This window comes from Atractosteus spatula, chromosome 24 (genome assembly GCF_055471065.1).
Source record: "Atractosteus spatula isolate fAtrSpa1 chromosome 24, fAtrSpa1.hap1, whole genome shotgun sequence".
NCBI lineage: Eukaryota > Metazoa > Chordata > Actinopteri > Semionotiformes > Lepisosteidae > Atractosteus > Atractosteus spatula.
This window is the reverse complement of record NC_142729.1, coordinates 3870301-3898121: the sequence shown is the minus strand read 5'-3', so window position 1 is coordinate 3898121 and position 27821 is coordinate 3870301. Positions and strand designations below refer to the sequence as shown.

General features: G+C 35.2%; 1 protein-coding gene across 1 annotated transcript in view; it reads right to left on the bottom strand.

Moving 5' to 3' along the window:
• Positions 1–324: 324 nt before the first annotated feature.
• The window catches only part of LOC148815789 (uncharacterized), a 144204-nt gene continuing 116707 nt past the window's right edge, over positions 325–27821 (bottom strand). Inside the window, exons 18-25 of the mRNA XM_088904884.1 lie at positions 27316–27440; positions 25157–25254; positions 10926–11062; positions 10545–10669; positions 9648–9793; positions 7364–7466; positions 5193–5335; positions 325–1814 (exon numbers count right to left, since the gene is read on the bottom strand). Of these exons, the coding sequence (XP_088761010.1) occupies positions 1694–1814; positions 5193–5335; positions 7364–7466; positions 9648–9793; positions 10545–10669; positions 10926–11062; positions 25157–25254; positions 27316–27440 (998 nt within the window). The 3' untranslated portion in view covers positions 325–1693. The remainder of the gene's footprint in view (positions 1815–5192; positions 5336–7363; positions 7467–9647; positions 9794–10544; positions 10670–10925; positions 11063–25156; positions 25255–27315; positions 27441–27821) is intronic.

Sequence of the window (27821 nt, the reverse complement as noted above, 5' to 3'; positions counted from 1 at the left end):
GAATTAGTCAAAAAGGTTAACCTTATTCCTTGTGAAGTATAGTTTAATTAATTTTAATGTGGGGCTTATAGGGGAGGTTGTCTGGATGTACCAAATCAGAACATTTCTTTTGAAATTCTATTCTGTTAGCATGAAGTATATCAGGGTCAAAACATACCTCACTATAAAGGCTATAAATATCAGCACATGAAGTCTAATTTAGAATTGGGTCAAAAGACCCAAAAGGTGATTTTATATTGTTTTTTTTGTCAGGTTTATTAATTTCACATACAGTATGTGGTTTTAACAAGAGTTTAGCAATAAAAAGATATGCAACAAGGATCAGGTCCAGGACTACAAAACCCGTTTATTTGGTTGAATTTGCACATTACAAATTTAGCAATGTTTTTGTTGATGCAATTTTATCTAAGAAAGAATAAATAATATAAGAAAGAAAACATTGGTTTGCATGCACTTTTATTTCAAAGAAAGTTAAGAAAATTGATTTGGTGTTAACTGAGCTTATTACCATATATTTTTCTCATAAGGCTACATTGGGTATCTCATAAAGAACATTATATTAAGGGTTACATTGTATACTCCTACTTTCACCTTCATCAGGACAAAAAGAATGAAAATGGATTGACTGAGATGTACTCCATGTTTTAGATTTTTATGATTAAAGTAAAATCTATGAAAAAGTATTAAGTTATCCAACTTTTGATTAAAACAGTACATTTGACCATTATCAAAATTATACATTCTGGATGAAGGTTGCGGTGGCTGTATACTGAGTACACTTAGCTTGATGCTCAGGGCAGATGAGAAACCACACCCTTCCATCATGTCCTGAAGGTTAATGACCATTGAATTGATCCCTGAAGATCTCCAAAGGAAACCACGAAAACAAACATCTACATTCAAAAACATTTTTTTTCTACCATGGTCTCAAAGTAAATATTTATTTCTCAAAGCTGTATCATATATTCTTCCTGAACTAGTTTTACTGGGGTTCCTTAGGTAATCAATGTCAGCAGTCAAAGAAATTTCCATAGAACAGAGAGCTTAATGTGTTTTTTCCAATTCCTTCCTACAATAGGATTGTTTGTGTTCTAATTTAGGTATCAGTCGTGATGCTTACTAAATTTTATGACAAGAAAATTTGGAGATTACAGTGAAAATAAAGACTGTTCAAAGAGCCCTGTAATATAAAAACCTGTAAATAATATTAATATTTACCAAACCATATGCATATACATGTTTTGATTAGAATATATAAATCTTCTAACAAGATTTACTATTTGGTACAAATGCGTTTTTTTGTTTAATCAATTACTATTGAGCTTTCATATAAAAACAATCACTCAAAACCAGTTAATGCATCAAAGTAATACATACAATATATGATAATATGAGTAAAATTTTGTAAAGTAAAATATATATAGTAGTAAAAAAAGCTAACAATAGGTTTACACAGCTTATACCAATAAAGCTCTTTCAAAATAAAATTAAATTCATATCTCATCAGAATGTCATTCATTTACTATGTCAAATTTCCACTGCAGATAAGCTTATCTTTAGTGGTTTAACTAAAGGTTTATACATTAACGCTCTTCTTACTCTCAAATTCAGATCTGTATTAAAATCAAAAATAGTTTTGAGATTAGAAAATTTAATGATGAGAAAATAGAACAGATTAAACTCCAGATTTGTGTTACAGTGCAGTTTCTTTAATCTGATTTCTTCTGTATTGTTCCACCATTCTTTTCATTTCAAGGCTTTGCTTGAGCTCAGCTTGATAGAGGGGTTTATTGTTTGAAGGGTCAACATTTCTCCTGCAAGTTTTAGGAGAAAATCATTCACGTTGTTACTTGTTTGACTAAAATATTTGATAAATTGCCATTTTGCTTTGTTTAAGCAAACAAAATATACTTGTGTAAAACAACTACTTAATTATGAACCTAATAGTACATCCGGTATTTTGCAGAAGCATTCAGTTACATACAGTAAGTAAGCATTTTTTTATCCATTTGGAATCTAAACTGTTAACGTTGTCTTAGAAATTTCACTGGTGATTTGCTTCAGTTAATCAACTTCATTGTAAATCAGTAGATGTTTCACAGACAGATACACAATATAAAGCAGCAAATAAAAGAATAGAGGGGAGAACAGGAAGAAAAAAAAACTGAAGTAAAACAGAGAGAAAAAAAGCTTAGAAGAAAGTCTCCAATGTTATTACTTTTTCCCCAGAGCTGTGCTCACAATTTCTCAAATGCCTGAAATCCTATCTTCCACTCTGATAAATTTGCATTACAAAATTAAAAGCTAATTTAAGGGCAGCATGGGGGCACAATGGATTTGATTCCTGGAGTGCTACCAGTATGGAACGTGTATGTCCTCTCCATGTTTGCTCAGAGTTTTTCTCCCACAGTCCAAAACCATACCAGTAAGTTTGTATGTGTATGCGTATCTGTCTGTGCTCTTTGATGGACTGGAATCCCATCCAGGGTGTATCCCATTTTATGTCCATGTTTGCTGGATTAAGCTCTAGCTCTTCTGTAAAACTGAATTGGAGAATGAGCTGTAGAAAATAGATGAACTTCTTATTTTGATCTGATAATGATGTCTTGAGAAATGTTTGTTTTTCCCTCAATATGAACAGAACAGACAGTGCAACTGCAATGTATTGTGTTCTACAAGATGCTAAAAGGAAACTTTAAACTAATATTTTTAATTGTTTCACATCATCTTTAGATATGGCAAATTTGGCACCGTAAAATATGAGGTTTTCTTCAGGTCAATATAAATTTAGTTGAGTGACCATATTTCCCAAACTGACTAGTCACCAGGATTTGTTAATTCTCAAAAAGTTTTTCAATTTTTGTGCATTACATCTGTTCAAAAAATTTCAAGACAGCCTAGGACATGGTGTTGAATAGGGGACTGTCCCAACAAAAACCCATAAATCCACACAGATCTTATTTTTTCCTGCTGATGTGTGAAATCTTTACTAGAGTTTAGTCTACCTTTAGCTAAAATTCCCTCCACACTTCAATTATCTTTAAATATACAATTTAAAGGTACATGTCCTCTTTTACTTGCCCTGTCTTTGCTTAATAATTTCCACTCAGCTACATTATTAATTTTATTTTACATAAGAATACAAAATGTTTCTGTTAACTTCATTCTGCTTCTGTCATTTTTAGTAACATCATCAAAGAAAAAGAGTTTCAAAGAAAGCCATGCCACCCATGCCAAGACTATGACCTCAACCATGGTTCACAGATAAGGTGGTGTTATTTGGATTGTTTTTAGTTTCTTTCTTTTTATTATCTTCTTTTTTCATCACAGCTTATTCAAAACTCGCCTGACTTATCTTGGTATTTTGGAGCATGACAGAGGTAATGACAAGGTCATTTTTTCTCCTGCTAATGTCATTTGTATCCAGCAAAGTCTAGAATCCATTGGAAACCACATGAGTTGATCATTAGAAATGAACATGCAGTTTTAAATATGGGATTAAAATTGTATAATCATTTCTTATCCCTTAATATGACTAGATAATTGATAGATTAAGTTGGAGGCATGAAATTATCATGACTTAATTTGAATTAATAAATTAATATTCTTTATAAAGGCTTGCCAGAAGCAATAAGTGAATCTGTTTTCCTTTTAGTGTTACTCAGTTATCACTTGTCAAAGCAATATAGTATTTTAAGATTATTTCATAAGAAAAAGCAACACCTAGGCAGTAGATGTGTTTGAGGCTGTTATATATTTTCAATCTTTCCTTGTGACTGAAAAGGACAGGAAAGAAAAGAGAGCTGCAAAATTAAACTTTGCTTGCGGATAATTACTGTTCATATATGGTACAACACCAGGCAAAGAAAGAAGAAAATGAGATCAAACGGAAAGACATCAGACTAATTAGATATTAGGTCTTGTTGAGTGATTATCAGAAAATATAATGATACACGCTTTAAGAATAAATTAAAATTCACAGTGATTTGACCAGACAAACACAATAGTAAATGAAATAAGTAAAAAAGAGAGAACCTTGAACTTACAACTAACTAAAAGATGAGAGATTATACATATTGTTTGCAATCAGTAAAAAGAAAAAGAATGTTTTTATTCTCTGTAATACAGGTTTAAAATACTTACCTAGTCAGGTCAACAGAATTAGCCAGGACCCAGAAAAAAAAAGAAAGAAAGTCTTGTCAACTTTAATGGAAATGTATGTGGTTTCCTCTTAATTGTTATCTGTAAATGCACTTGTTATGATACTAATTTGTATCAATACATATTTGATAACAGAATATAATCCAAAAGAAAATCAAATATATAAAATATATAAAAAGAAGCTCTATATTAGATGCTGGCACCTAAATCTAAAAGGAGTAAAATTCAGTATTGATCACTATCTTTAATTAAGAATGAATTAATAGATTAAGAATAAAATATAACAATGAAAAAAGTTAATACAGTGGTATTACACTTTTCATTGCAAATGATTTTGTTAAGTATGTTTATTTGTCTGTGTAATAATTTGTATGCATCTATATTGTATATGCCTTTATGTGTGAAAAAAAATAATTGTTTTGTGAAAAAAGCTAATTACATACAGTAAATGTGGCTTCTAGAGCAACACAAACAATGCAGATGTTTGTGCATACACCCCATTGCTACATTACACCCTTCTTAGAATGAAGTATTCTGTTCAAAAAGATGCAAGAATATAACATTTGTTCTTTTGAACTTTGCATTTTTGCAATTCAAAGTTAAGATGAACAAAATTAAATGCATTTCAAAGGGCTAAATCTAAACAGATAATTTGTTAATGGAAAAAAGGATACTTATAAGTTCAATTGATTCTTCCTAATTTTCTAATTTGTGCTGTGGAATTCTTAATTATTTGCTTTGAGCATCATTATGAAGTCTGAAATAATGTAAAACAAAACAAATTCATGTAACAAACAGCATTAACATAAATTGTATTTGCTTTGTGTTGTTCTTAAAACATTAAAAGTGTTGGAGAAAATGCCATCCAGCAACAATGTGGTTTTCCAGCTTTGTTTCAATGAAGAGAAAATTGCCAGTTAATAAAACTGCATTACTCACAACAAGTTGTTGTTGTTTTGTTTTTTTTTTGATAGTTTCAGAACTGACATTGCAAAACTTTAGGAAGACTTTTTTACAGGTACAGTACATACTGTTTCAAATGTTTCTCGATGGCTCTGCGCTCGTAAATATTTCCATATGGGGTTTTCACCGGATCCACAAACATCTTTTTTGTCAGTTTACAAACCAGATGAGAAGGGGCATTATCATCTGCCAGGTCCATGTCCACTAATTTCTATAGAGTAAATTGGCAAAGATAAAGCGCATTAGAGATTAAGGATTACACTGGAGATAACACACACAATAACAAACCAGACTAACAATAATTATATAATACAAAACAATAAATTGTTTATTGTTATTTATTAAGATTTGGGATGGTAAACATTAAAACACACAGATGTGTCAGGAACGATCTACAAAGGTTTATTTTATTTTATACACTGTATGATGTCTAAACAGTAAACACATGCTGCTCATATCCAAACAACATATTATTAAACATATTTTCATATGCCATCAATGCATAAATTAGGTTTTTTTCTTTTCAACAGCATGCCTTGTTTTAAACCATGAGAATAATAATGACTCAAAGTTTTCAGAAAACAATGAGCATACTCTCACACAAATGGTGTATACATTAAGTAAATTCTTTATATTTCCTAAGCAACGCCTGGGAAGTTTTTGTCTCAAAGTTAAACCAGACATCTTGAAAACAGTATTTTAATATTAGGTTTACAGTCCAGTACATATGTTACATGGTTTGAAAAGGCTTAAAAGTTATCTTCCAAATCAAATAAAAAGGAAAAAATAGAATTGACAATTAATAGGATGATTGAGATTAGTTTAACCTCATTTTAAGTCTTAAACTAGGGAAGATGCAGCACTTTCCTTATTCATTTCACTCTTGCAATTACAATACCTTACTATGATAACATGTCTTTGATTTCCTCTTTTTATGTTTCTCCGGATGATTACGTGTTTTGTGTGTGTGAAAAAATATTTGTTATAAAAGTAGTAAAACAGTTTTGGAATTATTTTATATGCTGGATTTCAGCTTTATTGCTACTCTGCATTTGTATATTAGACAATTTATTGTGTTTTAAGTTCACATGATCATTTGAGGTGATGTGAATAATTTTCACTGGGTCATTGGACACATTTTAAAAATCCAATCTTCATACGGTCTTTGAAACTTTGTGATCAATATGATAATGATGTTTGTGAATTAATTTGCAAATAACTTTACTTTGAAAAGAATGTAGTGGAACCCAAAAAATGTAAATGTCATACAAATTGTACTTTGAAACAGAACACAGGAAACACAAACACACAGAAAATTACACTATTTCTTCAAGCCAGAATGTTGTGCCCTTTGTCTCAATGTTTGTTTCATTGGAACTGACTAAAGTAAGGGCTAGAAACCTGTTGAAATGACTCAAATAAAAAATAATTACAGCATGGATGGATGACACACTCATTAGTGGATCTAGAGAAACAGCAATGTGGAAGACATTTCTTACACCTGAAGAAGGCTCCACAGCCGAAACGTTGTGTTTTCTTTCTTCTTTATTCAGCATGGAATAAACCTATTACTTGTTCCTTTGCAGCCTATGCATGCTGACGCATGCTACCCACCTAAACTTCTACAGCCTACACCTGCTGCGACCTAATATGCCTTCCTCCAAATCTTTTTCTAGATCTCTTCGGCATACTTTTCTTCCTCCCTGGGCCACTTGCCCGCTTCTCTCACTAAACCAGCATTCTCTTTCTGTCCCCTGCTCCCGCCCCTCACTCCTCCTCTCTCCCAGCCTTTGTTCTCCCGCTACATTACCTTTGCTTACTGCCCTGTCTTTCTCACACCTGAAGAAGGCTCCATGGCCAAAACATTGTGTTTTCTTTCTTCTTTTTTCAGCATGGAATAAACCTATTAACTATTTCCAAAATTTGTCAACTTAAGTTCAGGCCAGGAAATAAATTTAAACTAGAAAATTTAAAAAACACTGAGTAAAACTCCAAAAGTAAAATGTAAATGTACTTTATTTTCAGGCTGTGGAATGACAGGATTTCTTACATTTATATACAGCTCAATGCAAGGAATAATTTCAATAACATTTGAAATGATTATGTTTCAGTTTTAAACTGTGTGCAAATTGTTGCTTTAAGTTATTTAAATACAGACTATTTCTAAATATTGCAATGGCACATACACATTGTGTATGAATACAAAATACATTGTGGGAAAATCATGCTGGACACTAACCTTCTCCATGTCCTCCAGTGATGTACTAGCATAATCAGCTGTTGTCTTCCTGGCCTGTTCCAGATACTTTCCTTTGCTGGACAAATATTCCTCAGCCAAAATGCTTTGAAAATTCAATGAGTTTACATACATTTTAAGATATGTGGTTTATACTGTTTACAAGTATTAAAAATTATGTAGGAACAAGTAATAGGTTTATTCCATGCTGAAAAGAGAAGAAAGAAAACACAATGTTTTGGTCGTGGAGCCTTCTTCAGGTGTGAGAAGGACAGGCCTTTCTCACCTGAAGAAGGCTCCACAGCCGAAACGCTGTGTTTTCTTTCTTCTCTTTTCAGCATGGAATAAACCTATTACTTGTTCCTTTGCAACCTACGCATGCTGATGCAGCTACCCACCTTAAAAAGTGTATAATTTCAATGTCAAGGAATAAGATAGTAAGGGCAATGTATAACTGTATATGACATTATACACATAAAATATTAACAAGTTCAAGTAGGCAGCTGTGTCAGCATGCGTATGCTGCAAAGGAACAGGTAAAGGTTTATTCCATGCTGAAAAGAGAAGAATAGAAGCACACCATTTCCGTGTTTCACACCCAAAGAAGGCTCCACAGCTGAAATGTTGTGTTTCCTTTCTTCTCTTTTCATCATGAAATAAACCTTTACTTGTTTCTTTGTAGACTCTATATATACTTATACAATAAGTAAACCCCTGGTTTTTAGGATGCTAATCAATCTGAAGAGTGTTACAAAATAATTTCTAAACATCCTACTACACCCATCCACTGTCAGACAAATGAAAGGAACATATTCAAAACTATGGTGAATATCCCAAGTAACGTTCAGCCTGCCAAGATGCAAGAGCTAAAAAAAACATCATACAGGATGTCGAAAAAGAAGGCCACAGTAACATCTCTTCCTGCAGCTAACATCATCATCAGGAAAAAAATGATTGGGAATCTTCATATGAGGATAGCTAGGAAGAAACCATTGTTCTCTAAAAAAAACATTGCTGTCTGTCTCAGGTTAGCCACAGATCCATGAGACTATAAGAAGCATCTTATCTGGACAGATGGGTTAAAAATTGAACTTTTTGGTTACAATGAAAAATGTTTTGTGGCAAAAATCAAACACTGCCTTGCAATGGAAGGACTTCATACTGATGGTAATAACTGTGGTTGAAAAATCATAATTTATGGCTGTATTTGCTGCCTCAGAACCTCAATGGTTTAGCATCCTTAAAAGAACCATGAATTTGGTGTTGTATCTCCAAAGTCTGGAACAGAATGTCAGCACATCCATTCAGCAGCTTAAGCTGAGCTGAAAGTGAGACATGCAGCAAGAAAATGATCAAAAACATGCAGGTAGATCTTCAACAAAATGGCTAAAGATGAAGGAATTTCAGATTTGTATTGGCCAAGTCTGAGTCTGGTCCTTAACCTTGTTGTTATGGCAAGACCTGAACCAAGCTATTATTGAAGAAGTTCTGTAAGGAAGAATTACTCACATTTCTAAAAGCCAATGTAGTTAATAAACTATTCATGGAAATGTCATGTCATTGTTGTCACCAATATTTACTATTCGATCATTTTTTTACTAAAACATCCAAATATAATTTATGTCCTTATCTTAAATGTATGTCTCATTATTACATCCATCCATTTTGCAACTGCTTCATCCAATTCAGGGTCACTGTGGAGCAGGAGCCTATTCCGGCAAGCAACAGGCACAAGATGGGATACATCTTGGACAGGATGCCAGTCCATCGCAAGGCACACACAGACAAACAAGCACACGCTCATACCAGGGTCAACTTTCTAAAAAGTCAATTAACCCATCAATATGTCTTTGGACTGTGGAAGGAAACCAGGGCACCCGGCAAACATGCGAACATGTTTATGAACTCCAAACAGAAAGCACCTCAGATTGGGAATTGAACCCTGAGCCCCAGTGTTGCAAGGCCCCAGTGTTTACTGGTTCATCAATCTATTACCTCATATGGTTACTTTGATCTTTCCTTCATAAACATTCAATTACATTTTATATCTAAAAATATGATAATGTAGACCAAATAAGGAGTGCTTTCTCAACATTTTATTTGTTTGAAATGTTAGAAATGTTTGTAAATAAAGATAAAAAGGATAGTGTAACTCATCTACGATCTCCACTCTCTTTCTGCAATTTTCTCTACAGACAAACACAAGTTTTGAGAAGCACTTCTTCTCTGATGTGTGAGACAGTTATTTAGGTCAGAAGTCCCAGGTTTAGATACAGCAAAAAAATACCTGTCCAATGGATCCTCTGGTTCAGGTGCAATCAGAAGTCCATAAACAGCTTCCAAGACCTCTTTCATTGTTATATGAGCAGAATAATTCCGATCAAATATTTGGTGACAAATGCGCCCCACACTGTTCACATTGCAGTGGTATATCTAGTTATACATTTTAAGGAAGGCACCAGTATATTATTAAAAATATTAATCATAATAAATTGCCATGATCAAACAATACTAATAATAGCAACTATATATAGTCCTATATACAGTATATACTGCATATACTGCTATTATTCTAAAACTGTTCATATACTGTAAGCACATATTTCATCATCTTTCAACATATAATCAGTACTTTTCCTCATATTCATCTTTGCATTCAAATTTCATTTATACAGTATACAGCAATAGAGTAATAGAGTATACAGAACTGCAATTTTTACTTCACTGTCCCAGTACTTATGGAGGGCACTGTATATGTTGAATAAACAGTACCTCTCTACACTCCTCTAAAGAAATAATTTAATCCCTGGTTTTAACTTGACTTAGACATGCTTAGTTTCCATGATCCAATGAAATCGGGCTACAAGGTAATAGAGCTGCTGTCACAGCTATTCTGAGGAAACACTAATTATACACTGTATATTTATAATTTAATTTATAGATTCAAGACAAACATAAAAGTAGTTTTTAAGCTATTATGGTTTTAGGAACAAGTTGAAAATCACAAAAGAAATATCACATAATATTTCTAGTCTATTTCAGAATTAAAAACCTTCCTACATCATTATCCAAATTCTAAAGCATCTTTCTATCCTGCATCCCTTTACTCTCTTCTAAGCATGACAACCTGATTGTGATAAATATTGCTATTCCAATATTACTGTACATTAAACTTCAAGGATACTGGTGTGATAAACCTCACAAGGGGAGGTTTCTGGGGGTATTCATCTTCAAACTTGCAGTACAGAAGGAAGACACCATTCTCATATGGTGTATCAGGTGGGCCAAGTAGAAGAATCTGCCAAAAAGCTGGAAAAATGCACATACAACTACTTTAAATCATAATTTAGATCAATGACTTTATTAATTTAATTTTGTGTGTGTGTGTGTTTTTTTTAATCGTGAGTAATTATAGCATGGGTTCTTTTGCTTTTTTTCTATTTAACCTCCTCCTTACTTTCTAAAGAGACACAGGTTGTAAATTCCAACTATCTTTTTATTTATTTAAGCAGCTTATATTGGAAATTTGGAAATCATGGGTAAAATGATGTTTGATTTTACTCACTCATATCAGTTTCACTTGGAAACACTTTGTAATAAGGATGTGGGGAGCAGTGCAGACTCCTGAGCTCTTCAATAATTCGTCTGTCCTTCTCCATCACTTTTCCTGTTTTGAAATCCTTGCTTTTTTTCTTTACAACTCTGTAGCATATGAAAAAAAAATATTTTCACAAAACACCAGACAGTTTTTAAATAACGACTAAAAAAACAATAGTACAAAAAGTAGTAGTAAGTTTTAAATTTCATTTTCTCACATCTTAATCCTAGAATTGTTTCAAATAAAAACTTCATGAAAACCCTATGAAAAGGTCATACAAATGTGTTTCAACTCATTAAAGGAGCTGACTATTCTATAAATAATCACATTTAAAACTGGAAAACCTGAAGCCTTGTTTTCGGCTTCTGGAGTGTGCTGATAGCCTGGTTTCTTTCAGAAAATGGCTGAAAAAGGAAAACATCCTCAGATCAATTCGATATTGGCAGGCAAATAAGCTACATGTGCTAGATGGTCTTTAGTTTATAATTTCTTAAATATATAAGTTTATGATATCTATTTTAAGGTTTTGTCACCTTTAAAATCAGAGCAATGAATACATACAGAGAAGGGACTGTTTAAGTATTAATTAAAGAAAAAATATTTTAGACAAATTAATACTTTTTTAATAAACAGCCCTTCATTAACTTGTAGATTTAATTAATTAATTAATTTATAGCTAATTTAGATATTTTTTTCTGACCAAACTGAACTGGCCAAATCAGAATCCCCAAAAACAGTTCTGACTGGTTTCCAGATTTTGCTCTTTTTCTTTTTTTTTGTTACACCAGGGAAAAAACCAATTGCCTGTATTATCTGGGAATATTCATCTGGGGACGTCTCAGACCCCAAGCTTTATCCATAAAATCTGGAGAGCAATAAAATATTATTACACCCCATTAATTGTTTACAGAATGAAACTCAACCAAAAGTCTAATCAGATACAAAATTCACACATTTTTAATTTTTCAAATGGTATTTTTGACTAACATGAAAGAGGGGAAAGTTTGGATAATTGAATACTACTGACAGTGAAGTGGAGTCACAAGTCCTTGCATTTAGAGTACAGGTAGATCCTGTGTCCAGACTATTTACTCACTCCCAGCACCAGGTGATTAAACTCAAAATTTCATGAATGCTGTATTAAGTAGTAGAGAAGAGATATATTCTTAAAATGCAATCAAAAATATTTTTAAGGTGTTAAGGAAAGGTTTACTTTCATATCAGGCTTGTGTTTTGCTGTATTGTTTGTAATTATTTGTAATGTTTTTGAAAGCACTAAGATGGCCATGGACACAAATCGTGATGTAAGAGACAATAAGAAGAGAGAGACGAGTACAACATGCAATAGGCTGAAACAGAAGCCAAATACACTGCTGTGCTGTCTTTTAAATAGAAGAGCTTTTCACTTAAGCTAGTTAACAAATATATACTGGAAAAAAATATGAATCAAGGTTACAAGGTAATGCATTACGGACTGAGAGATTTAATAAAGCTGTACTGGTAAACTTACTGCTGTAGTTTGTAGTCATGTCATGTACTGTAGGGTAGAATAGACTACATTTCCCAGAAGGCAAGTTATCAAACTAGGATAAGAAACTGAAAGTCTAGGTAATGATGTACAGATTTTTTGTAATTGAGACTTTGTCCCAAGTATGAACGGTTGTGGGTCATTAGACCTCACATTATGCCAGAACTTTGTTTGTCATTGAAAGTCTTTTGGCTTGGAAGAGTAGTTGGTGGCTAAAATAACTTGTGGTAAATCCTCCAAAGGATTTAAGAAAAGCTAGTTGTAAAGGCACTAAACACTGCTTGTTTACTTGTCATTTCCAGAAGATGTCCAACTCTTCACAGATGCAGGCCCCTTCATTGGCTTTTAGAGGCTAGTATCAAGGTCAGTGATTTGCTGGGAACTGGACAGCATTTTCTTTTATATCATGTTCTAAGAAATGTTTTGTTGCTCTGAACTATATGCTAGCATTGTTGCCACATTCCTCTGGCATTACATTGGTAATAAAAGTCCAATGTCAGTCATTTTGATAACAAACAAAGAAAGAAAGATCTTTAAAGCTCAACAATTCCTCCATTACCTCAACAGGCTTTTCATTACTAACCCGTTCTTGGTTATGTGGTCATGTTAGCTCACTTCCCAGGCTATTTACATGCTATGGTTTTGTTTCCAATTTCAGAAATTCAAGATGCTCCAGATGCCAGTTCTGGTCCTTGTCAAATTCTTCCTTATTCAGATCTAATCGTCCTGTTAATCATCATTTGCGACATTACCTTATATTGGGAATCACACACTTGCTTACATAGCTCTTATTGGACTGTGTAGAAGTGTTTTTGATCATTTCATCTCTCTCATAATGTTAACTTCATATCTTCTGATATCTTTAGCATCCCTTCCATCCTAAGTTATTTCAAAGAAACACTTAGTATAGAATTAAGGTTTACCTGCAAATGTATTTTTTTTCATAAACCACTCTACCACTCTAAAGATCTATTTGTGAGTCCAGATCACATGCACTTTATCTTACTTATAAAAATTCTTCAATGTTCTGAGAAGCCTCCCAGAATAGCAGATCACTGATTACAGTATCTTGCTTATCAGTGCTGATCAGATATAAATATTTAATCTTTCAATACACTAACAATTTGATGTTTGATACACAAACAAAAGAAAATCAGGGTAGTTTAACTCTAGCACCTAGATTTGCTATTTTAAACATAATCATATTTTAATCTTTACAAACTTCTCTTTAATTATCTCCAACTCAATATTATCCAAGGTACCTGTACTGATCCTCCTTTTATTTATGAGAAAGCCCTCACAGTATCTTGTAACTTTTTTATTTTTCACCTTTGTGAAATTTTGACAAAATCTGTATTTTCCATAGTGGGACTTTCTGGTCACTCATTGTATGTTAGAGCAGCCTCCCCAGCATCTTGCCATGGTCACCGGTCTTCAGAAAAATACCAGATATACATTTGAACCATCTCCAGTGTGGTGAGGCTAGCATCCTTGCAGCTTTCTATATAATTGCTCAAATCACTGCATTCTCCTGTCTATATGTTCCTTCCATCTTTATGTTTCTGCTCTGGTAATTTTAGTTTCTAACCTTCTTTTCCTATGACCAGAGGGCTGCTCCTTAATCAAGTGTGCTAATCCAAAACTATGTTACATAAAACAATCAAACATTCACAAGATTATTTTTTTTTGAAAGCTACTGAGGTTATGCAGTCTAGCTGTGATTTTGTTTTATAGTGTCGCTGAAATTGATATATCCTAATGAACTTTTTTTATGAATTTGAAAATGCTGATCATGGTTTAACTGTCTGAAGCTTTTGAAACAATTGTACACAGTAAGAAGCAAAATGATCTTGATTGAATAACTTCTACAGTGTAATGAATATTCAGGATGCAGCATATTGGCAGTATTCTCTACGGATTGTGCTACAATAGCTTGTTACAACCCCAAGTGTCTAGGGGTAAAGGGGTGTAACATTTAGGATGGTTTTTGATGCAGGTGTGTTTCTGGTGAAGAATCTAGAATAAATGCTTTTAAAAATGTATCTCCTAAAGGTCAAGCTGCATATTATTTGCCTGTCAGCAGGAAACACATAGCAACTGCTGTCCGTTCATGATTTCACATAACGTCTATGTGGAACTTGTAACATCCTGTTTTGTGAATGCTGAGTTCTGGCAGAGTGCCATACAGATGCAGCCATTCAAATGCGCGGCACAGACACATACCGGAGGTAATTGGCTACGGCCTCGCGCATCACAATGCAAAATACCGCAGTACATGATTGTTTTGACCGACAGGGGCACTCGTGGTGCGTTGGTCGGTCGTAGAAAGATTTAAATGTCTTTACTGTGCCCGTTTTAGTATTGAATATTTACAGTATATGGAATTTTACCACTGAAGGGAAATCTTAGTAGCTGAGCATAAAAAGAATAGGAGCATATTGTAAAGTGCGTGAAGGCCATAAGCGATATTAATTTTGGAACAAACATACACTATATGGCTGGTCTCGGTACTTTAAAGAAAAAATACACACCAGTATTCCATTTCTCCCTAAACACTTTAAGCATCTAAGTCTTTAACTAATGTGATACCGGAGTCAACAAGCATACTTTTAGAATTTGATTAAAAGGGAATATAATATGGAATCGCGTATCTAAAGAAATTAATAACGATATGATTATATTCATGTACCGCAACACAAGCCGGAATCCAGCCGGAGCCATGACTTTTTTTTTTACAAACATTTCTTTGAAAAAATAAAACATTTAACTGGGTCAGAGATTAAATAAAACTTTACTCGCACCTGTAGCGGCAATGCTTGTTAATAAGACAGAATTAAGTGTTGCGGTGCTTTCCCAAATGAGGCCCCACCTCTCTGTTAATCTCTGTGGTGCAGCCACAGAGAAGCTATTCATGCAGGCTGATTTAAAGATGTTTTCTTTTGATAAGGGACAGCTCCCAAATGGGGATGCACTTAGCTAAGCCTGGCTATCATGATCAATGGTCATCCATTGGCGCCTATCTGTCTAGGGAGTGCCAGATGGACATCTGGACTGCATAAATAGGTGTCAGGAGTAAGTGACTCATATCTCACCTTGATCAACCAATCAGGAACTGGTAGGGCCGAGTAACCCATGTGGGACTCTGATGCCCATGGAACTTTCAGCCAATGAAAGAGCTGAAGTTCCTCCAGGTAAAAACAGGAAGCACAGAGGGCCTGAGAGAATTCTGTGAACTTTTTAAGACTATTCTAAAGGAGAATGTGAGGAGAATTCCAGGGGTGCAAGACAATTCCAGGGCAGGACGGCCCAGGAGCAGAAAGGCTCCCAAGGGCAGGACATTCTCGCAGCGCGCCTCCTGACCATCCTGAGACTCAGCCCGGACAACCACGGAACGGCCAGTGTGTCCGAGTGCCAGAACTTTGCTTTGTTCTAAGAGTCTAGAGCGGAGATTGCCAGAGAGTAACCAGAGGATCCACCAGAGGTTAGCATCAGCAGCAAGCCTCGTGAACAGGTCGGAACTGTGGACAGTCACTATTCTGAACTAGCGCTTCATCAGGAACGAACCGGTCCCCTTCCTGACTTGCTGGGACCCACAGTCATCTTTTCTCCTGTGCACAAACTTTGCCTGTTAAAGCCAACACTAACTAGCCGGTCAGTGAGCATCTGCAGCGCACCGTCGCAAGCAGCACAGAACAGCCTGGCACGGAGCCAGAGAGCCCGCAGGAGATCTGAATCCCCAGAGATTGGATGAGTATTCAACTTCAATGCATTACAGCTCGAGAATTCAATTGTTATCCCAACCAGTTGATATCAATTTAATTCCTAAGAGTTAGGTACTTGTTTTGAGTATCCAATGTAGAAGTTATAACCAAGTTCACTTATGAAACGGTCTAAATGAATGATATACTGAACGTATGTCCTCTTGATATATTTAACTCTTTGTAACTGACTGAATATTTACCTTTTGTATTCTGATAACCCTCTCGATAAGATCTGTTAGGTTTATATGCATATTCTATGTATTAATAAATGTATCCTCGTGTATTAGTACCTGTGTGTGTGCGTTGTTTGAGTTATATCGCATGGTTGGATTCTTAAGCCATCAAAAGAATCAATTTTGTGATTTACTGCTACAATTAATAATTGTCCCAGTAAATGCCCTAACCCTACAGAACTGGTGCCTTCAGAGAGCACACTACACACCAAACAAATTTATATTTCTGAATATCACAACATGATCGAATTTAAGTTTTAATAACAATGAATAGTTACCTATGCGTTACAATATAAACATTTATATTGATTTAAATCGCAAACATGTTTTTAAATATATGTGTTTTTTGATTCACAATCAGACAAATGCAACATAAATTGATATCTTTGTCTTCTAAGTATCTTAATAAACATAGCTTTCAGCATAGCTTTCTCCCCGTTTAGATTTAATTTTCTTTGGATCTTGGGATCAAACGTGGAAATATTAGATTGTAATCGTTTTTATTTTTTAAATACATTTTAGAAAAGTGTAATCTATACTTAAAAGCTGTACACCACCTGCTATAAAGATACATATTGTAATACATTCAGGTTCGGATAGGACGGACACAAGAACTCAGACTTGCAGAGTTAAAGCAAGTTAAAGCCTTGATTTTATATATCACCTTTAAAAGTGGCATCTCAAAGCAATACAGTAGATGTAAAAACAGTTAAAAGGACCACAGATTACAAAGTAAATACTCAACACTGATTGTACCCATCTGTCATGCTAATAAAGCAACTTGAATTGAACTGAATTGAATTAAATTGAATTGAATTGAGGGGGGGAGGGTGAGCGAGAGAGCACAGCCAGGACAGGCAAATAAGATACACTCCACAGACATTCACAACAGTGACATATCATAAAACGTTTGCACATATTGTTAAATTATTACTTGTTTTTCAGGAGGTTAAAAAAACACTTGAATTACTTATCCAGTCTCTCAAAATAAAATTACTGTACTTACTGAGTTTTGGAGGGGGGGAGGTGTCTTTTGCTGGAAATCTCGCCCCCTTCTACTTTGAAAATACCTGTGAAACTGGTTTAATTCGTCACAGCCAGCACTCCCGCAGAGAGGGGGGTTGTACTTGCAGTGCATTGGTATAGATGCGAAAGCCAGAGCCGACCGCTACGCCGCCCCCATGTTTGGGAATGCTTATCATTCTCAGTGCATTACAAGGAAGATTAATAAACATAAACATAATCTCATGGTTAAATAGTCAAGTCTAGCCATGTGTGAGTCTAGTCTCACAGAGCTTCAACAGCAGATGACAACTTGTGAGTTCGATTAAGAATGAATAAAAGCATTTCATTAATAACGCGTTTGCGTTTGTCTGGGTGCTGACAAAGTAAAAAACAATTACTTTTTGACAATGAAGAACTGTGTGTGTCTCTCTCTCTCTGCTGGCGTTTGTAATCGTTTTTATTTTTAAATACATTTTAGCAAAGTAATGTACCATAAAAGTATTGTGAGACATATTTGGGTTAACATGTTCAGTGTGTGGTAATTTGTTTGGTGTGAGTGAAGTTTTATTTAATCTCTGACCCAGGGAAAAGTGTGGTGTGGACAGCTGAGGAGAGAATGCAGGCTTGCGCTGTGTCCGTTATTCTTTTTGTCTTCTTCTGGCTTGGTCGGATAGTTTTTGTTTTTGTTTTATCAATAAAGTTTGATAATCAGCCAGTGAAAGCTCTGTTGTCCTTCACATGAATGCCTGAAACATTGTACCGAACCCAGGATTTTACAGTATTTTTTCTTGAAAATACCAATAACAGCAATATACAGTTTACATAATAATTTGATGTTCCAAAATTAATATCGTTTATGACCTTTATGATCTTCGTTATGCTCTTCATTAATATCTAAGCTGGAACACATCATTATATCTCATTTTGTATTTCTTAAAAAAAATTAAAAAATCGTTTGCCCAGCCTAACAGTATTGTTGTTATTGTTTTTATCCTGTAAAGCGCTTTGAGGAGCCACCTTTAAAGGCCCCATATACAATAAAGTCCATTATTATTACTATTGTTAATTTGCTGGACAGAGGTGAACATTATTACGCAGAAGACAAAGATAACGATTTACGTTGCATTGTGCATTGTGCTGCTGTAATACAGTTTTAAATAATTAAAAGTCTAAACAGTATCAGCTTTATTTATGGGTTTTAAATAAAGGCGATTTAAACACGATTTAAATCAATATAAATGTTTGTATTGTAACGCATAGGTGACTATTCATTGTTATTAAAATGACTTAAATTCGATCATGTTGTGATATTTAGAAATATAAATTTGTTTGGTGCGAGTGAAGTTTTATTTAATCTCTGACCCAGGGAAACGTTTTATTTTTTCAAAGTAATGTTTGTTAAAAAAAAAGTCATGGCTCCGGCTGGATTCCAGCTTGTGTTGCGGTACATGAATATAATTATATCGTTATTAATTTCTTTAGATACGCGATTCCATATTATATTCCCTTTTAATCAAATTCTAAAAGTATGCTTGTTGACTCCGGTATCACGTTAGTTAAAGACTTCAATGCTTAAAATGTTTAGGGAGAAATGGAATACTGGTGTGTATTTTTTCTTTAAAGTACCGAGACCAGCCATATACTGTATGTTTATGTTCCAAAATCAATATCATTTATGGCCTTCACACGAGTTACAGTATGCTCCTATTCTTTTTATGCTCAGCTACTAAGATTTCCCTTCAGTGGTAAAATTCCATATAAATATTACATACTTAAACACGCACAGTAAAGACATTAAATATACATATACATACTGTATACAGTACAGTTTGCATACAGTAATATGTTTATGTTCCTAAATCAATCTCTTTTATGAGCATGTGAAAGGCATGGTGAATCGGAGATTCTCAAAAATTACTGTACTTTGCATGATTGGAAACAAATGCGTGATTGCGAAATGCTGTGGTGTTACTTTCAATGAAAAAAAGAATGCGAACCAGGGCAATACTTTGAGTTTACAGCTTGTCATTGATTATTAATACTATTAGTAATATCTTCGTTAAAGACTTTGATGGTGACAGCTCAAACATGAGAGGTTGAGCTTTATTAGCTCCACCTTGCGGAAATTCCGGATACTATAATTTTACTTGAGATACTATACGAGAATTCACTGTAACTCGCGGTAGACCGTGTAAAGCGCACCGAAAAATAATGTGGTATCGCCCGCTTGTTTTGAATGGCTGCATCTGTATAAGGAAGTCTTTTCTGTTAGACCAGCTTAAGAACGGAAAGGACTGAGTCGACAGTTAGCAAGTCATACGATGTATGTGCTAATGCTTTGTTTGTTACACTGTATAAAAAGACTAACTTTATAACCGTTCGGGGAGACTGGCTTTAGTAAGCTACTCTCCCACTTGCAAGCGTAATAAACAGCTCTTCTCTCACCAACATCCAAATTCTGTTATTTTAATGTTTCTACACTGGTGAGGGACTTAGGAAGCGTGACAACAGGTTTGGTGCAAAAGGGATTTATTTTAAAGTGAAGAAGTAACTGGGATGTAATTGGACACAGTAACACATGGGGAAAGGGAACTAGAGCAGTTCCAAAGAAAAGAAAATAATGAACAAAATGGAGCTGGCTAATAAAGTGAGGGAAAGCTGACCTAACTACAAAACAAAACCCAAAACACTTGGTCTTCGGTGTCTTCTAACGCCCTGGGTAACCTTCACTAACTACCCAAAACCATATAAGACAAAGACCATCCTAATCTAGTGTTACTAATACAAAGAACTTGAACTTGAACTTTATTGCCATATGTAACCGGTACTGGTACAATGGGATTCTTACTTACAGAAAGTCTCTCGATTGTAAAACAAGTGTAAAAAATCAAAACAAAGTGCAAACAGTGCATCAAGACAATATACAAACAAACGGTAGACAATGTACAAGTAAACATGTAGACAGTTTGAATGTAAACAATACAGACGTATAAACAATGACTGGAGATGTGCAATAAATAAGAAATCATAATGAGGTACATGGTGATGGTGTAGGTGTGGTCCAAGGGGGATGGCTAAATGTGTTCACCAATCTCACTGCTTGTGGATAGAAGCTATTGAAGAATCTAGTGGTAAGTGTCCGTATGCTCTTATATCTCTTGCCTGAGGGCAGTGGGGTGAAGAGCTCATGCCCGGGGTGGTGACTGTCCTCTGTGATGGCCAGAATTCTACCACGGCAGAGGTCCTCATAGAGCTGTTTAATCTCGGTGAGACCGCAGCTGATGATCTTCTGGGCCATATTGACCATTCTCTGCACTGCCCTTCTTTCTCGCGAAGAGGTGTTGCCATACCACACGGTGGTCCCGTTGGTGAGGATGCTCTCGATGATGCAGCGGTAGAAGTTCACCAACACATGTATTGGCATCCCCCATCGCTTGAGGCACTTAAGAAATAGAGGCGTTGCTGAGCCTTCTTCATGATAGAGTCAGTGTTCACAGTCCAGGTTAGATCTTTAGAGATGTGAATTCCCAAAAACCTAAAGCTGGTGACTGTTTCCACTTCCGTTCCATCAATACTGAGTGGGCTGTGAGTGTGTGGCCTGTGTCTCCGAAAGTCCACTATTAGCTCTTTCGTTTTCTTTACGTTCAAGTCCAGGTTATTGCTATGATACCACCTAAGCAGCTGTATGACTTCATCCCTGTAAGTGGACTCGTCATCATCGCTGATCAGTCCTATTATAGTGGTGTCATCTGCAAACTTAATGATGCGGTTGTTGCTGTGTCTTGCTGTGCAGTCGTGAGTGAACAGGGAGTACAACCTTGGACTCAGACAGCAGCCTTGTGGAGTTCCAGTGCTCAGGGTGAGTGGTGTTGATGTTTTATTGCCTATCCGCACCACCTGTGGTCTCTCGGTAAGAAAGTCCAGCAGCCAGTTGCAGACAGAGTTGCACAGACCTAATCCCCTGAGCTTTGTCACCAGTTGACTGGGTATGAAGGAATTGAATGCTGAACTATAGTCCACAAACAGCATTCTCACATACGAGTTCTTAGTGTCCAGGTGTTCCAAGGCTGTATGCAGAGCCAGGGAGACAGCATCATCCACTGATCTGTTGTTCTGGTAGGCGAACTGCAAGAGGTCCAGGGACTCTGTGATGGTGGATTTGATTTGTGACAACACCAGCTTCTCCAGGCATTTCATCACCACAGATGTTAATGCTACTGGGCGGTAATCATTTAGGCATGTCACTTTTGCCTTTTTGGGGATTGGAACAATAGTGTTTTTTTAAAAGCAGGTGGGGACCATGGACTGTGACAGGGAGGAGTTAAAGATGTCCGTAAACACTGTGGTCAGCTGGGCTGCACATGTCCTCAGGATGCGAGGTGGTATCCCATCAGGCCCTACAGCCTTACGTATTTCACCCTGCTCAGAGTCTTCTGCATGTCCTGCTCTGAGAGTTTGTTTAGATCAACTACATGTGCAGAATGTACCAGACAACCTAAACTTACCCTATACACAAAAGTTCACACAAATACACAAGTGAACTATGAATACAAATAAGGGAAAATGAGAGTAGATAAGTAACAGCGACAGGAAGGAGCATAGAGGTTGATATAACACGTTTGGGCAAGGTAATGGCAAAATAAAGATAATACAAACAAACAAAAGTACACGGAAACTAACACAAACCAAACAAAGCTGAAGCTATACGAAAACACACACATGCGACGCGAACACAGTGAAGCGAACCCATAGCAAAACAAAAGTGAAACGAAGCTGAGCTGAGCAGAACCGAAGTCAAGTGAAAGGCCCCTTTGTTCTGAAAACCTCCAAGTTATATACTGAATAAGCTGAGTTCTGATTGGCCGACAAGCTGATTGATGATGACGTCACAACGACAAAGATGGTATAGTGATGGACCAATGGTGGGGGGGGGGGGGTAGCTGAATACAGGAAGTGGAAAAACAAAAAAAACATACAGATGTAGCAATTCAAAATGCACGCAATTACCCACAGTGCACCGTGGTGTACCGCGGTATGTCATTTGGCTGGCCAAAATGACCAACAGGGGCACTTGTGGTGCATTGGTGGTTAGTGAAACGATTTAATCATTTAATGTCTTTATTGTACATGTTTTTATCTAATGCGTATTCAATATTTATATGGAATTTTACAACTAAAAGGAAATTTTAGTAGCTTAGCATAAAAAGAAGAGGAGCATAATGCGTCTGAAGGTCATAAACAATATTAATTTAGGAACATAAACATATTATGTAAACTGTATATGGCTGGTATTGGTATTTTAAAGAAAAAATAAACACTAGTATTCCACTTTCTTCCTAAACATTTTAAACATCAAAGTCTTACATATGGTTATTTCGGAAACGTTTTTATGTGCTCCTTCTGACCATATTAAGTTTATGTACTTTGAGAAAAGTTATAATGTTTTAACCTTTTCTATGAATGCGCTTGTTATCGCAGTAAACAAAAGCATACTTTTTAGAATTTGATAAATAGGGAATATAATATGGAATATAAAGAATATAAAGAAATTGTACATTGTAGCTCAAATTATCACAGTAGTACACTTTCTTTGGAACTTCAGTTTCACTCCTTCCCACATGATTACATCTGTGGAACCCAATGTGTCTCCTCTATAACTCTTCAGTTTACAGAGAAATTCTGCCAGACTCTCACAACATTGTCCAATAATACTCTTCTTGTGTTTAATTTTCCTTATTAATTTCTTTAGATACGTGATTCCATATTATATTACCTATTAATCAAATTCTAAAAATGTCAATATAGTGTCCATAATATTTGCTATTTTAGTTTTTCAAAGAAATTCTTTTTTGTTAAGAAAACTGATGGTGACAGCAGGTCTTGAACACCCAACTTACAGCACAGAAAGCACATACTTAACCCATTATGCCACAGATGTAATCACGTGGGAAGAAGTGAAACTGAAGCAGACATTTCCAAAGAAAGTGTACTACGGTGATAATTTGAGCTACATTACATGAATGTAATTATATTGTTATTAATTTTTTTTACATACGCGATTCCATTTTATATTCCCTATTAATCAAATTTTAAAAAGTATGCTTTTGTTTGCTGCGATAACGAGCGTATTCGCAGAAAAGGTTAAAACATTATAACTTTTTAAGTATATAAACCTAATATAGTCAGAAGGAGCATGTAAAAATGTTTCCAAAATAACCACATGTAACCGAATGCAAGACTTTGATGCTTAAAATGTTTCGGAAGAAAGTGGAATACTGGTGTGTCTTTTTTATTTAAACTACCAATACCAGCCATATACAGTTTACATAATATGTTTATGTTCCTAAATTAATATTGTTTATGAGCATGTGAAAGGCATGGTAAATCGGAGATTCTCAAAACTTACTTTGTATGAATGGAAATGAATATGTGATCAGATCAAAGAAATGTGGAGTTCCTTTTTGTCAATTGAAAAATAAATTATTTTTGTGTTGCAACAGTTAAACTAATACAGACGGTTATGGTAATACTTTGAGCTTATAGCCTGCCCAAGGTCATTATAAATACTATTAGTAATATCTTCCGTAAAGACTTTGATGCATAAAATATTTCTGCATAATTAAAAAAAAATACTTTTGTCCAACTGAGCAATCTTGCTTTTATAAAATATACTGACTTTTTAATGTTTAATGATTAACATGCTGTAATACACAGTTTAAAATTATTAAAAGTCTAAAGTGTATACAACTTAAATTCTTAATTGAAAAAAGATTGTCCCTCAGCAGTGTTTTCTGGCGACACCTCAAATGCTGTTCATGAGACGTTAAGCTTTTTTATCTCCACCTGGCGGTTTTACAAGGTTTTACAAGGTACTTCCAGATACTATTATAATCTAATTTGCATACGGTATAATGCAGTATATTGTATATTACCGCAGCGTACCTCGCTCATTTTGAATGGCTGCATCTGTACGGACTCACCAGGATGTAACATAGCTGTACTAGTATGGCAGTGCATTCAAAAGAGCTTCACCCCAAATAAATATATTTTACATGTGCAATAGAATGTATACACTTTACATTCTTATTAATTTGATCAAGAATACTTATTAAGGTTTATACAACAATTATTCTGGTGTAATGTTGATTTTTTAAGTTTATTTTTTTAAGTTGTATTTGATGATTTAATGATGGTTTGACATATGAAATGTGATTATGTATACTTGTATGATCTCTCGATGTCTGTATGAAAATAAGTAGTAATATCGTGTTACTGCTGAGATGTTTTCCTGTTTAGTGTTAATAGTTTTTGCTACTTCAAGATATCTGTGCCTGTCTACTGTTGACTAAAAGTGCACACTATGTGACCAGCTCACACTAACAACCAACAATCATAATTAGCAATAGATAATATGTATACTATTTCACAGGCAATTCTGAAAGAATCAGATATTGGAACTGAGTAAATTAGATGTGTTTCCCTTTTTTTACACAGAGCTCGTAAAGAATACAGTGCCAATGTTGACAAAAATGAAAAGAAAACGCTTAGAAATATACTAATCTGTGCATTACATATACATCTTACCTCACTGGAATGAGAGGTTGAAACTTCTGTTTAGTTGATAATATTATAAGATAATTTGTGATTGTGATTTTTTTTTCTAGTACTTACTTGTGTGCCAGTGTCATTTTGCCATTAATTTCCTTGGGGAGCTCAGCCTCTGGATGGTTATCATAGCCATATTTGGCAAAGATACCTGTTAAATGATTCTGAAAAATAAATATGTGTATAATTAAAGTTAAAATGTAATAAAATGTTAATTAAAAAAAAAACTACATCAAATCTATTATAATTCTTAAAAAAAAACATACTGTACATTATTAACAGTACATGCATTATATTAAAAATATTATGTTTCAATACATACAGTACAAATCTACTCCAAATTTCAAAACAAAAATCAACAACAAAGAAGTAAGTAGATAATTAAGATTAAAGGATAATGGAAAAGTCACAATTGCAAAAAAATAACACATTTTGCTATAAATAAAATTCTTCAATGATAAGGTGTATTAATTCAATCCTTACGAGTGATTGTGTGAATTTATTGGCACAATCTTAATTGTTACAGTAAATTTTGTGTGCTTACCTTAACTAGCATATTCTCAGATTCACAATACATGAACACGGGGCACGGGAGTAATGGAAGCAGTTTTGAGGACTGTTGGTACAACACCAGTGCTCATGGATTCATTTATTATATTGAGGACAATGAGACAGAGAGAAATGAAACAGGATTGAAATAAAGTGGTGGGAATGGGATGTATTAGGCAGATGGTGCATTTTATGTGCAAAACCAATTTACTGATGGAAGTTGGAGAGAATGGAACCAGTAAAGTTAGGCAAGCAGGGAGGAGTGAAATACTATTACTTAGATCAATAAAAAGTATATCAATGTGTAAGGATAAAAATTGAATTCTTAAGATCTCTAATGTTGAAAATTGAACCATACTCATCCACAACCATGGATGCAACTCCCGCACAAAAGGATAACGTAACAGCTGATGGGGTCTGTCACAGCTCTACTGGCTGTTCTCTACTGGCTCAATGCTCACTGGTTCAGCATGAGGTATCAGGGATAGAGAGAGATGTCTGACTGTAAATTCACACTGACAGTTCTTTTCAGTGGGACTTCCAGGTTAGCATTGAGCTGAAGTGGAACAAAGTCTGTTCAAAGGGGTTACTGCTACATCAGTGTGACTCACACAAAAGTGGAGAAATGGAGTGTTTTGCTCCCGGCATAAAGGCTACTTCTGAGTAATGAGATATTCAGGTGTGTTGATGAAAGTCCAAATGTATTGCTCTAGTGGTCAAACAGATACATGGTGGTAGATAACTAGTCATGAGGTCTGCAGCTGACAGTGCATTGGGAAAAAGTTTCCTTCCCAAAGATTAGACAACAGTTGAGGCAATGGCATTGTTCTATTGTCTGCCACTCTGCTGGTTCAGTAGAGAGAAGCAAAGTTAAAGTTGTGCGCTGCTTTTTTACTGGTGAAAATATGGTTGGTGACGGCTTAAGAAGTCACCAGGGGGAGTGGGTTTCCACGTCCTACAAGTAGGTGGTTGGTGGGATATCTTTTGGATGATTGACTATGATGTGTGACTTAATACCACCATCCCAATATGCATATGGCTCTCAACCAGACATCCTGGTGTCAGGGGTGAGACATCAATCATGGTCCTGGTTGGTGTGCAGTCCTAGGAGATGCTACTTATCAAATGACAAACTCACCTCCCCTACATTGCAGCACACAAAGACCAAAGAGGTTATTCTGTGGCTGGGACCACAGAGATGGGCCTCACTGAAAAATCTACAGTAATTTCTGGAAAAGAGTAGGTTAACCTGTGTCTTGGCCAAATATGCTCCACTGCGTTGGGGTTTCCTGCCTGGCATTTCAGCTTCAGGGGGAAGTACAACTATGATCCCTACTGGCTAATGCCTATCCAGAGCATCAGTGTATCTGTCTGCTAGCCTGCACCACTGACCAACCAAATGGACTGTCCATTAGACATGTAAGACCACTGTTCCCCAGGAGCTTTGCAGTAGGAATCCTCAAGCCATGAGGGTGACACCATGATAGCCTTGGCTCCCTGACTCTGGTTGACAGGTTTTAGTTTCACTGAAACTGAAAATCTGAAAGGGGTTTCAGTTTCGCTGAAGGTTGGCAAGCTCCTTTTCAAGAAAAAAAAAGTTAATTCCATGCTGAAAAGTAGTAAAAGCAATCTCAGCTAGAGAGCCTTGTTCAGGTTTAAACATTTAAATACCATACCAGCGTCGAGATGGATGATGCCTCATATTTTCTTTTTGGTTTCCTGTCCTTCATAGATAATACTGTTTCCATTTCAAAAATTTTTAATGCATTTTCACTTGATGATGGTTTAAAACAACAGCCTCCTAAAATGAGAAAATTAGATGTTACATTAGTAGATTTTAAGCAGTAGTAATTTTAAGTCAATTTTGAATATCACTTATTTTTAAGAAATTTAACTATATCATGCTTAAAATAAAAAATGTTTTCATTTCTGTTATTAAAGTATTATAGTGACATTTTAATGTTATTTTTAATTTATCATCTCTACTTTGAGTGGTTCAGCATTTTATTTCAGATGATAGTAATACTCTTCCTGCAAAAGTATTCAGATTCTTCCTATGATGTCCCATACAAAATTGTCAAATTACAAAATTACGCCTACAATGTTTTTTAAACTGAATATTTAATTCCCAACCTGAGTGCTCAAATTGAAGAATTCTAAGGGTAAGCAAAGTAAATCTCAA